General features: G+C 31.4%; 2 protein-coding genes across 4 annotated transcripts; one reads left to right on the top strand and one right to left on the bottom strand.

Annotated features, from left to right (window-relative positions):
• Positions 1-2054: 2054 nt before the first annotated feature.
• LOC107405055 (uncharacterized) lies at positions 2055-4837 on the bottom strand. Of its 3 annotated transcripts, none has more exons than XM_016012060.4 (7): positions 4342-4837; positions 4052-4173; positions 3890-3978; positions 3675-3749; positions 3398-3505; positions 2870-2968; positions 2055-2580 (listed from the first exon to the last, which is right to left on the bottom strand). In XM_016012060.4, the coding sequence occupies exons 1-7, from the start codon at positions 4746-4748 to the stop codon at positions 2314-2316; spliced, it is 1167 nt and encodes a 388-aa protein (XP_015867546.3). In that variant the 5' UTR covers positions 4749-4837; the 3' UTR covers positions 2055-2313. The 3 variants fall into 3 exon arrangements, with proteins under 3 accessions (XP_015867546.3, XP_015867547.3, XP_024924692.3); XM_016012061.4 differs by having other exon boundaries at positions 4052-4186; positions 4342-4513; XM_025068924.3 differs by having other exon boundaries at positions 4052-4244; positions 4342-4482.
• Positions 4838-7292: 2455 nt separating this feature from the next.
• Positions 7293-8657, top strand: LOC107405052 (ethylene-responsive transcription factor ERF027). The gene has a single exon (XM_060819366.1). It carries the CDS (start codon positions 7440-7442, stop codon positions 8115-8117), a length of 678 nt encoding a protein of 225 aa, XP_060675349.1. The 5' UTR covers positions 7293-7439; the 3' UTR covers positions 8118-8657.
• Positions 8658-11753: the final 3096 nt, after the last annotated feature.

Genomic DNA, 11753 nt, shown 5'->3' with positions numbered 1-11753 from the left:
TCACTATTATACTCTAATATTAATTGGATATATCTTTTTATGATGTAAAAGACGTTTTGGTTTAGTTATTAAATTAAGATATTTGTTTTTAAAAAAAGGAAAAAAGAAAAGAAAAGAAAATATATATGGTTGGCTCGGCAGGCTATTTGATTTTTTGTGCAAAAATACTAGGAAATTTTTTTTAAAAAAAATCTTGATTTTCCCTCTTTGAAATTGAAAATATGATTAATGACTACCGTTTATTGAAGCTCTTAAAAAAAAAAAAATAGGTAAAAAAAAAAAAAAAAAACCTATTGTTCAGTTAAAAAGTAAAAGATATTGAAACTGAACCTGGATCCTCTTTCTTATTATTCTTCAATACTTGTCTTGTCAATTCTTTTGTTTTTATACACTAAAAATGGATATTACTTTTCAAAAATTTTTTATTATAAAATAATGTTATATTATCCATTAGAGTAAAGATTAATAGTTGAGATTAAAAAACAAGTATAATCAACAATGGAGAAATAACAAGCAAAGGATCTTAATCATTGAAAATACATTAATGGGATATTGATTAAATGTTTTTAGAGAAACAAATAATGATTTTAAAACAAATTAAAATTCATTAATGGGAAATTGCATGTTGATGTGTTATTAGATGATAATGTTAAGCTCAAGTGTTATATGAAGAGCCGTAATACATAATATATATGGTAAGACTAACAGTTTAACGATTTAACTGTTTAATCACTTGGTTGAATAACGAGTTAGTTGTTTAACTACATGATAGTTTGATAATCAACTAGCTATTTTTATTAATTACAAAATTATTATGCATTATTAAATTCATTGTTGCTATAATATTTTTCCAGCTCAATGAATTGATCTAATTATACAAATTATCCCAAGCCTCCAATAAACAATGAAAATTTTGAAAATTTTAGTTAATCTACTAATTACTAACATGGAAAAGTAATCATTACATAAATTTATTTTCATTTGAGACAGCCTAAATCTTTTAAGAAATAGAAATACTGAGAAATTTTCATGGAAGTATTTTGAAGTTTTTGTTTTAAAATTTAAATGAATCAAGTTTTAAGGAATATAAGTTATTAAAAAGTGTTTAGGACAACCAGTTTCATTCCTACACCGTATGAACACACGTTGGGCCACTTTGGGCGGGTTTCTGAGCCAGCCCATATTGGGTCCACTTTCATAAGTGGTTTTCAAGGAAAATTGTAATAAAAGTATGGTTATATTATATTTTATTTTTTTGACAGCTTATTTTTATTAATATTTTTTTAATGCCAAATCAAATTCCATTGTAACGTTTTTGTTTTTGGCAATATAATTCCATTGTAATCAATCAGCTAAAAAGAGTAAGTACTGGATGAAAACTGGGTCCGGCCCATAGTTTCAAGAACCACTCAGACTCAGGAAGGATCAAAATGGATTTGATTTTACATGAAATTTAATCCAAAATGTCTTGTCCTGAATTAGGTAAGTAAATAATACGAACCAAAAACAAAAATTTTGCAGTGTGAACAAAATTATCATCTTTCTAATAATTCAGCATATGCTTTTTGAGCTTTTTCGTTCCTATCTGCTAATTGCATGTATTAGACAAATTGGAGTTGTATATTTCATTAATTAGCATGCTCCAAGTCAAACTTCCTCCTTTCACATCTGAAAGCAAATCTGGTAAGCAGGGCCTCTTTATTTTTTATTTTTGTCCAGAGAGAGTTGGATTTATTACATACAAAAAGCTTCACAATATGCATCCAAAAGGGTATGAACACACACCTTCTGTGGAGCAAAACCACACGAGAAAACCAGATTTTGCCCGTTGTTTTCCTAGTTTTGCTTTGGATGGATCAATGCGATGTACCAAAAGGAAATCTTAAATATGCAAACACTCATCAATTAAAAAGAAATGTTAGTATTTTGTTTAACTTGCATACTATAATAATTTTTACTTTTAGTGCATAGCCATATTTTGATTGAGCATTAGAATAGTATTAACTAATATTGAAACAAACTAATAACTTGACTAAATGCAATTTGATTAAGAATTAAAACAGTAATAATAATGTAATATTGAGAAAACAAGAAAACCTACTGCTGTGATATACAATCTAAGCTCAGATTCATAGACTTTTGTGATATACAATCTAAGCTCAGCTTCACATTAAGAAACATTAATCTGCCTACTGATCAAATATCAATACAAGAAAAAAAAATTTATACGAGGAAAAAAAATAAAAAAGAACAATATTTTCCCACTCAATTCTATTTTCACTTGAATTGATTACAAATTAGGAAAACTGTAATCTATATAAAAAATTGATTAATTTGTTCATATAATGCCCACAACAGGAAGCCAATAACAGTGTCTCTGATGAAGCTTTTGAGAAGCCTATTCACCAAGCCATTATATCCTTGACCAGGTCTCTTTCCAGCAAGGTCTCTGAATCGCAAGTTTCCCTGATCCGATACAAGTGCATATATTACGCCATTCATATGGCCCTTTCCGATCACCCCCACAACTCTCTTACAGTTGTTTACGGCCTTGCTACGCTTTAGAGACCATGCAAGATACTGCAAATGTAGCCATAATATCACTTGCTTAATTTAGAAAGTGAAATAGCAAAAAATCTGTAAGTAACTTTTACTATTCCATTTATGCAACAAAGCACAGAATTGGTAACTTTATGGGGAGTTTTCACAGCACATCGTTAATTGATTATATTTGGCTGTATGCTTGTCATGAATTGAGCATATATGCACATTCTTTTTAGACTTAAAACCGGATGAATTATGCATTCTATTAGTTGTGTTTTTAAAACGTTTTTCACTTTTAATCTGTGTGTGGCACAAAGAGGCTTACTGTGTCTCGTTCATGTATGAGAGGCTGTAGGAGCGATGGATATGAAAAACCAAGCTGCTCATAGAGCTGAAATGTGCTATCATCATCTGCAGTTGATTTCTGTGATACATGTGGAGAAAGAAATTATTTTAGAACATTGGATTATAGTCTATTGGATAGATTTTCATATCCATTCAAGAAAAGACAAATATAACTTAAAATTCATCTTATACAAGGTCTCACCAGATACATTTTGCAGACAACTACTACTATATATACATGCTAGAAAACCACATCCATGTTGATTCATGCTGTTAACAACTCCCCTTTAGTAAACAATTTCTAAACAATATATGTTTATGCTATGGATAACTTAGAAAGAATGCTAAAAGTCGAATCTTGTACTACGTAAATGGAAAATATCAAAATAAAAAACAATCAAACTTCTCTCTCCTTCATCCTTTCTGTAAATAGCTTCCTCAAAATTCGAGGGAGGGGTAAAAAGTTACATGAACCCAAATGACAGAAAAGTTCTGGTATGATAGAAACCTTGATATTGTTCCGAGACATATCAGAAGGAGATGTTATCCCACGAACAACCGAGTTTACCAAGCTAAGTTTCTCATTCCATTTCAAAGTGCTCCAGACCCTTTCAAGCTGCAAAAAGAAAATATTTCAGAACAAAAATAAACTATAAATATATATATATATATATATGTGTGTGTGTGTGTGTGTGTGTTAAGTTTTCAACTCCATAAATTGTTATTAAGGCTTTAATTGGAAGCAGATCATAGCCCCCAATTCCACCGTTCAAATTTGTACTCACAGTTATTTCAATTGGCCTATCCCCCAAAACTATTTGAGCACCAATTTCTTCAGACACTTTTCGAGCAGCGCGGAACTGCAGAAAATAAATAAATAAATAAATAAATAAATAAATCAAGTTAGAATAATTATTTGCACATGATCACTTTATTTCCAAGTTTAATTAGCTACCAAAACCTTATGTTAAGTTTTATTACGCATAAAAACGTCAACTACCTCATCACCAAAGGGGCGGTTGACGTCCGAAGAGATCTTTGATGAGAAAGCAGCCAAAAGTAGGCGCAAAGCCAGAGCAGTTTGACCCCCTGCCACATATTAATTATTCGTAATTTCGAACATTTAAATGATCAAACACATAAAATTCATTATTATTTTTACCCAAGTCTATGCTACGACCAATAGCACCAAAAAACTCGGTCCCACTCAAAGAGAACATAGTCGACCGTAATTCTTTGCCTGCATAATCATCATCATCCTCGGAGGTGTACATAATACCAGCTCTGTAAATGAACTCTGCAACAATTTAAGTCCCGGTTTTGCATTGAAGGAAAATAACAATTTTCGAAGATATCTAATTAAGAACCCAAAAAAAAAAAAAAGAAAAAAAAAAGGGATTAATCTTTGATGCTTATTTTTCATTTTCATAAACCCAGAAACTTTAAACTTGCCTGCTTCTACATAGCTCAACCACCACATTTTCAGGCTTCACTGCTTGTACAACGCGCTCAACCTCCATAGCTGATTCCTGAGAAATATGTGTGGTACCCACTAACCAAATTGCCTCTGGCTCCACGAACTCGGTTCTCCACGAAGGTACAGGCCCGAACTGCCTCTTCTCGATCAACACCAAGCTTCCATTGCTGGCCAAATCAAGCAATTCAGGGTGAGTTTTAGCGATTTTGGCTCTGGAGCCTTCCAAAATATCTGTCCTGAAATCGAAACTTGGTGGTGGAGGTTTGATGGAAGCTTTGGAGGGTTTGAGAGTTTTGGTTGTCTGGAAAACTGGGTTGGCGTTGTTGCTGAATACTGGGAAGGTTGATTTTAGGGTTTCCATGGATGAGAGTGAAAGAGCCATGTGGGTCTTCTGTGTAATCAGTTGTGTCTCTAAAGATGTGATTTTTCATGTCCCAGAGATTTTTTTTTTCTTAGGTAAGGAATTTCAGATCTTTTATTTATTACGGTCAGGAAAAACACAGAGAGATTTTTTTATTTTTTATTTTTATTTTTTGTTGTGATACCCGAGGGCAGAGACTGATTGGTGGGCCGACATTAAAAGAAAAGAAAAAAAAAAGATTAATAAGAAATAAAGAGAAAGCGATTTGACAAACTCCTTAATTAGTACCAAAAATGACAGCAAAATTATGTTAAGGTTTAGGCAACTTTCAAAAATCAGCAATGGACAATAAGCGAGTGAGAAAATTCTACTCATTTGATATATGAATTCGGGTAAGTCCTTAAAAATTGCTTATCTTATCAAATATGATATATGAATTTGGGTAAGTCGTTAAAAATAGCTTATCTTATCAAATAAGAACTTATCAATGGAAGAAAGGTTTTCATGTGCTCTTTTCAACAAAATCATGTTTTACATATTTAAAATAAAAAAGGGATTAATTTCTTGCTTTGAAGAAATTATCGATAATATAAGATTGATGAGATGAAAAGCATATTATTGTTTTGAGAGAGATTTTTATTTAATAATTTTACTCTTAAGTTTGGTTTACAGGAAATTATAAGGATCTGGTTCCAAACTGTCAAAATGTTGGTGGTTGATCAAATTTTGAAAATAATACATAAAGTTAAGTTTCCGAACAATTTTACGTGTATCAAGCAATTTTAGGTCGGTGTAAAAGAATTATAAGATAGTGATATTTTGATTATACTAACCTATTGCACCGTGCATAAACAGTATTGAGCAGTGACATTTTTTAATATATGAATCTCAGCACTGTTTCTTACAAAACCTTTTTTTATATATATATATATATATTTTTGGTAATAACTGTTTATTACAAAACTTTGTCTCTCTCCTATTTGGAGTAAAAAAATATATATGGTTAAATCTGTTGGTCAAAACAATTCAATGTCTCGTACAAAATGAAATAAATCAAAAGTTTACCTGATGGAAAAAAAACAAAAAAAAAACAAAAAAAATCAAAAGTATATATACCTTGATATTTATTAGATGGTTCCAACATCTCCTCAAAGTGTAAGGAAAACAAGGTGGGAAAATTTGTACATTAAAGTAAGAAATAATATATTTTTATTCTCATATAATAGAATTGTTTGTCTTATGCAGTAAATTTGCAATTTTTTTATTTTTATTTTTATTTAACATGTAGTGTCACCACAAAATAATTGAATTGTCACAACTATAGTCCAAGTACACATTTATTGCTAATTGAATGTTATTTGCAGGCATCCATATAATCAAAGTGATACATTATTATTTCATCAAAAAGACAAAAGTGGTATATCTTATTTTGCAACAATATATATATATATATATATATATACTTTCATTGATCTGTGCAGCAAATGGGTGGTGACTACTCTTTACCAAACAAAAACCCAGGTATGGGTGACTGCAATTCGTGGATAGGTCACCTAACTATATATATAGATGCAGGGAAAACTTTTCTAGGCTCCTTTAATACATTATAATATTAAGGAAAAAAAAAAAAGAAAAAAGATTCGACTCAACCAAATCTAGAAAAGAAGTTGCAAATCATGTTATGATGTATAGTCCCTTTAAGGAAAAGGTAAATTGGAGCCTGTAGGACTAACTAACCCATTATTTGCCTCCATTCATATATAGTAAATAGTGACCCTACCACCACAAAAATTAAAAAAAAAAAGAGAAACATTCTTTTATCCCGTTGATCTTTAATCACATATGTATAATTTAATTACCTTTAAGACGCAGAGGAAGAAGAACCCAGCAGGACTTTAAACCATAATGATTTTTTTTTTTTTTCTTTCTTCTTCTCAATTATTATTATTTTTTCTGTCTTAAGAACCCATGATGACAATGATATTCCAATTTGAAAAATAAAAAAAGATTATCATAAATTGCCAAAATAGTGAACATATAAAGCCGGCAATAGTGCAAACTATATTGACGAACCAAAGAGTCAATGACTAGGAGTGGCAAACAATGAACAAAATTTATGATGACCAATAAGACTGATCGGACCATTACAACAGAAAAATAAAAAATAAAATAAAAATATTAATTAAAATAATAAATATTTTCAAAGATTTAGAGGAAAAAAAAAAAAAAAAAAGAAGAAGAAAAAAGCAGCTGAGCCGCAGAGCGGTCAAGTAAAGAAACAGCTAATGGCTAGCTTGCCCCTAATACGTGTGCGCTCTGTGGCCTCATTTCACATCAACATCCCTTCAAAAAAAATAAAAAAAACATATTATTAATAAGTCCCCCCTTATTTATTATTATTTTAAAAAAAATTTATATTAAATAAATATAAATAAACAAAACAGAAAAAAAAAGTCCGCGATTTTCCCACGCTTTTTCCCGTTGTTTCCCTTTTTATCTTTTTCCCGGTATGTCCAAAGCTTTCATTCTTAAACCCCACCCAAACCCATTTACCGATTTACATATATATAGAGCTAGCAACCCCCATGTAGTCTAATTAAAATCCATTTCTATATCTATATATATATATATATGTATATATATATATACACACACACATAGAAATAGACATAGACGACAGTATTTTTATGTTGTTTAAATTCTGTCGTATGGATGGCTGATCCTCCTCCTCCTCCTCCTCGGAAATTGCCTGAAAGCGACCAGTCGTTCGACGTCCCAAATACATCAGACGACGTCGCTCCGCATGAAAACCAGCCATCACCCAGGCCACGCATCCATTCACCGCGAGCCGGTTCTTCTTCGGGTTCGGTTCGTCGGCACCCGGTTTACCGGGGCATTCGGTTCCGGAGCGGAAAATGGGTTTCCGAAATCCGAGAGCCACGTAAATCCACGCGCATTTGGTTGGGTACGTACCCGATCCCTGATATGGCCGCTGCTGCTTATGACTTGGCGGCTTTGGCTCTGAAAGGTCCTGATACGGCGTTGAATTTCCCAAACTGTATTTTGTCGTATCCTATACCTGCTTCCACGTCAGCTGGCGATATACGCGCTGCGGCTGCAAGAGCCGCCGAATCTAAGCTGCCGACGAAGCCACAAGAAGCCGGAGGGGAAAGCTCGAAGCCGCCGAGTGAGAAAGAGGAAAGTAGTGGTGGCAGTTCGATGGTTAAGAGCGGCGAGGAATTCATCGATGAGGAAGAGCTTTTGAATATGCCGAATCTGCTGGTGGACATGGCGGAGGGAATGCTGGTGAGCCCGCCGAGGATCAAATCTCAGTCGTCGGATGAGTCGCCGACTAATTCAGATGGAGAAAGTCTGTGGAGCTATACTTAACTACGGTATTGCCCATTGTAAGTAAGTTCATCATCAATTTATCATCCAAAAATTGAAAAGCCGTACTCCCATCCTTCATGATAAAATCATAAAAAACCATGATTCTGGTCCACGTAGAAACAAATGTACGGATGGTCAGTGATTGGTTGTGTGGGATTTTTCCCTTAATTGATGAAACTTTGATTTAGGTTTTGGGTTTAGGGTTTAATTCGCTCTCCTTTGGCATGATTTTCTTTCTGGCTTTTTACTAATCTTAAAATTTTTCCAGAGGCATGTTGGAGTTTGATTACATGTGTGAGGGAGATTCTAATGCTGTGATATGTCTCAGCAGTAGTAGTTTAGTTTTTTTTTTTTTAATTTTAGATGGATGTCAAATTGATCTTCTTGAGATTGCTAATAGCTAGAAAGAGACTCTCTCTTTGTGGTTTTAATTTTCCTGCAATTTTTTTTTTTTAAATATCATCAATGTAAATTATTTCCTCCATTAATCTTTATAAATGATCTATCTGCAAAAAGCTTCTTGACTAGCTTTTTTCATCATCAATGCCAATTAACGAAAATCTTGGGATCACATAAACAATGGATGAAAAATTGAAAGAGTGTTTCAGCTAGTTAATAAATAGATAAAACTTTATTTTTTGGTTTCTCTTTTGAGGGTATGTGGTGTTTCATCCATTAACGCTAAATTTGAAGACCATGAAAACAAGCCCTCATTTATAAACCTATCAAATCGACCCTCTTAGCTTCTGACTTACCTGGAATATGGCGCTTAGAGTTATAACTTAATACCATATATATATATATATGTGTGTGTGTGTGGTAATTTAATACTATATATATATATATATCTATATGTGGAAAAACATAAATTTCTCTCTATATTTTTACCAGATAAATAATTAAGATGCTTGTATATCATTAATTGCCTCTTACTTTTAAAAGGCTTAGCTATTAGATCTGCAATAGTTGAGGGAGATCACGCACTCTTCTAGTTTTGGTATCAACACGTTCGTTTTTGTACAACTAAGGTGGTCAAACTTCCCCAGACAAGAAACACAATTTGTGCCGATGTTTAGGGCAAAGGATTTTATCAGTATTGCGACCCATAACTATTAATGTGTGAGTTTTGTGTCTGTGGCTTTTTACTTATTATTTATTTATCAAGTTACAAGAAATTCTATTCTATAGAATGGTGTATGTTTATATCTTGAATCTATTACATATAAATGTGAAAGCTTATCATTAGACTCACTTTATTTTGACAGATAGAGAGTTTTCATTATAACAGATAAAGAGTTGCTGAATGATTTTGGAACTCTCTGAATGATTTTGGAAAAATATATGTGTGTAGTATACAGATATGTATATTTAAATAAATAAAAAAGCAAGGGAAAGATGGAGTTAATGTGAAATCAGTCCTTTAGGAGACAAATAGAAAAGTGACGTCACTGACCTGCATATGTATGCCATGTACGAATTTTTTTTTTTTTGAGTCGTTGATCAATGTCTTAGGGTAGAAGCAAAGTTATAAATCAATGAAGAATTCCAACATGTATGATTATAAGTTGAAATGAAGCAGGCAAATTCCAATTTTGTTTATGAAAATTCCTGTTTAGGACAGAGAATTCAATTGGTAGCTAGCCTCCAGATGATCTTCCTGGATTTTTGACATCGATATATATTATTTAGTCGGTGGATGAAATGATTTCGGTATTCAGATTTTGTAATCATTCATGATCTCCTTATTCTTATTCGAACATAATTGACAAATGAGCAATTCATTTCGGAGCTTAACAATTAATTCTTACTTATATCTCTCTGTTTTGGGTTTTAAAAACTTAGAATTTCACTAAGTAGGATCTTAGATAGCTGTTCCTATATATCATCTATCCATGTAATTAATTATCTTATGGTGTAGATACTGTACTATTTTAATGTGCGAATACATATAATAAATAAAAAAGACGACAGTTTTGAAAAAAATTATTTTTATTATATAATAAACTCTTTTCTTTCTTTTTTTTAAATGTATCTGCTCATTAAAATTGTAAGATTATATATATATATATATATATGCTTCTTCTTTTACTGCCCAGATTCTATTTTGATGATTTTAACTAGATCTCATAATTTCTAATGAATATATATCATTAAACCCATTGTGCATTTGAATATGGATTTTTTCAAGAAATTATCAGCTCATCAATGTTAGATTTATGAGTTTTTATCGAAATTGCTTCATGGCAAATTTACTGTTTAATCAAATAATAATCCTTAATTCTAAAATGAATCATTATGATTAAATTGCTCATTAAACTAAGTTAAATCATTTTATCCCTTTCAAAGGAATAGAGATATATTCATCACAGACAAAGAAAAATTAAAATAAGAGAGTCAGAAATATCACTTTTTGATGATAAGAGAGAAAAGAAATTCATCGATGTCAGAATATCACTATACAAATAATTTACAAGCGATCCAAGTATAAGTACTACCGACAAAACTTGTGAAATATTTCTTCTTCTTTTTTGAATCACAAAACTTGTCAAATTAGGGCCCAATTTTTTTCACCCAAGTTACTTGCAATAAATGTACTTTAAATACACACACACACACACACAGATATATATATATATATATATATATATATAGATGGATTTTGTCATTTGAATTTAAAAGCACTCCATGTCCTCTAGTACCGTCCTGTCTTTTGATTGAAAAAAAAGAGCTTGGACCATGCATAAGAAGAGGACCAAATAAATGAGACTTACCAAATCATTTTGATATCGAAAGCAAAATATGTTAAAAAGTCAGCGTAGTTAATCACCATGCATTTCGCTCAGAGAAAATTAATTACGGTGACCACATGAGAAAAAAAAATTATATATTAAAAACAAGGTAGTTTTTTATTAGATTTTTTTTTTTTTTGAAGAAGTAGTTTTTTATTATATGAACATGAATAAATAGAAAGGACCTGATTATAAAATGAAAAATAAATAAAACTTTCAGTAACTTAATTGTCATGTTCCATGCAATATTATTATTTGTAAATCACCTTCATGCATAATTACCCAAAAAAGAAAAAAAAAAAAAAAGGAAAATACCTTCATCATGATTCATGCTTTTAACTAATTTTAATTTAATTCAGAATTTTATCATCTAGTCTCATGATGCACAAAACTTGAAAACAAAAAGAGACTAATGAAAGGATTAATACAGGTTCTAATCATCATATGAATATCTTTATGTGAACATGTTTTTTGTCGTCTTCCAAAGCTTTTTTTCTGCAAGAAGATGATTGACGATATCAATTAGGAAATGAAAAAGGGGTGGTCAAAAAGTCCAAAAAATTAAAAAAAAAAATTAATTGGTTTTATATTAATAAGATTTGTCGGGGACGGATCATATCAGAAACTTAGCAGCATCAATTTGGATATGCTTTTCAAAAGTAAGAGAGTGCTGTCGGATTTTATAAAACAGCAATTTGCTAGATTCAATTCATTTAGTGGGGGAATACTGTTCTAAAAGCGGCTGAAAAAAATAATCGTGACAAAAACCCATTTAACTAATTATAGAGGAAGAGAAAGATTATTTGATATTCTTTACGCCAGCTAGCTTGATGTTTGTGGGGTTTAT

This window comes from Ziziphus jujuba, chromosome 8 (assembly GCF_031755915.1).
Source record: "Ziziphus jujuba cultivar Dongzao chromosome 8, ASM3175591v1".
NCBI lineage: Eukaryota > Viridiplantae > Streptophyta > Magnoliopsida > Rosales > Rhamnaceae > Ziziphus > Ziziphus jujuba.
Note: the sequence above shows the minus strand (reverse complement) of the source record. Positions and strands in the feature narration are given on the sequence as shown.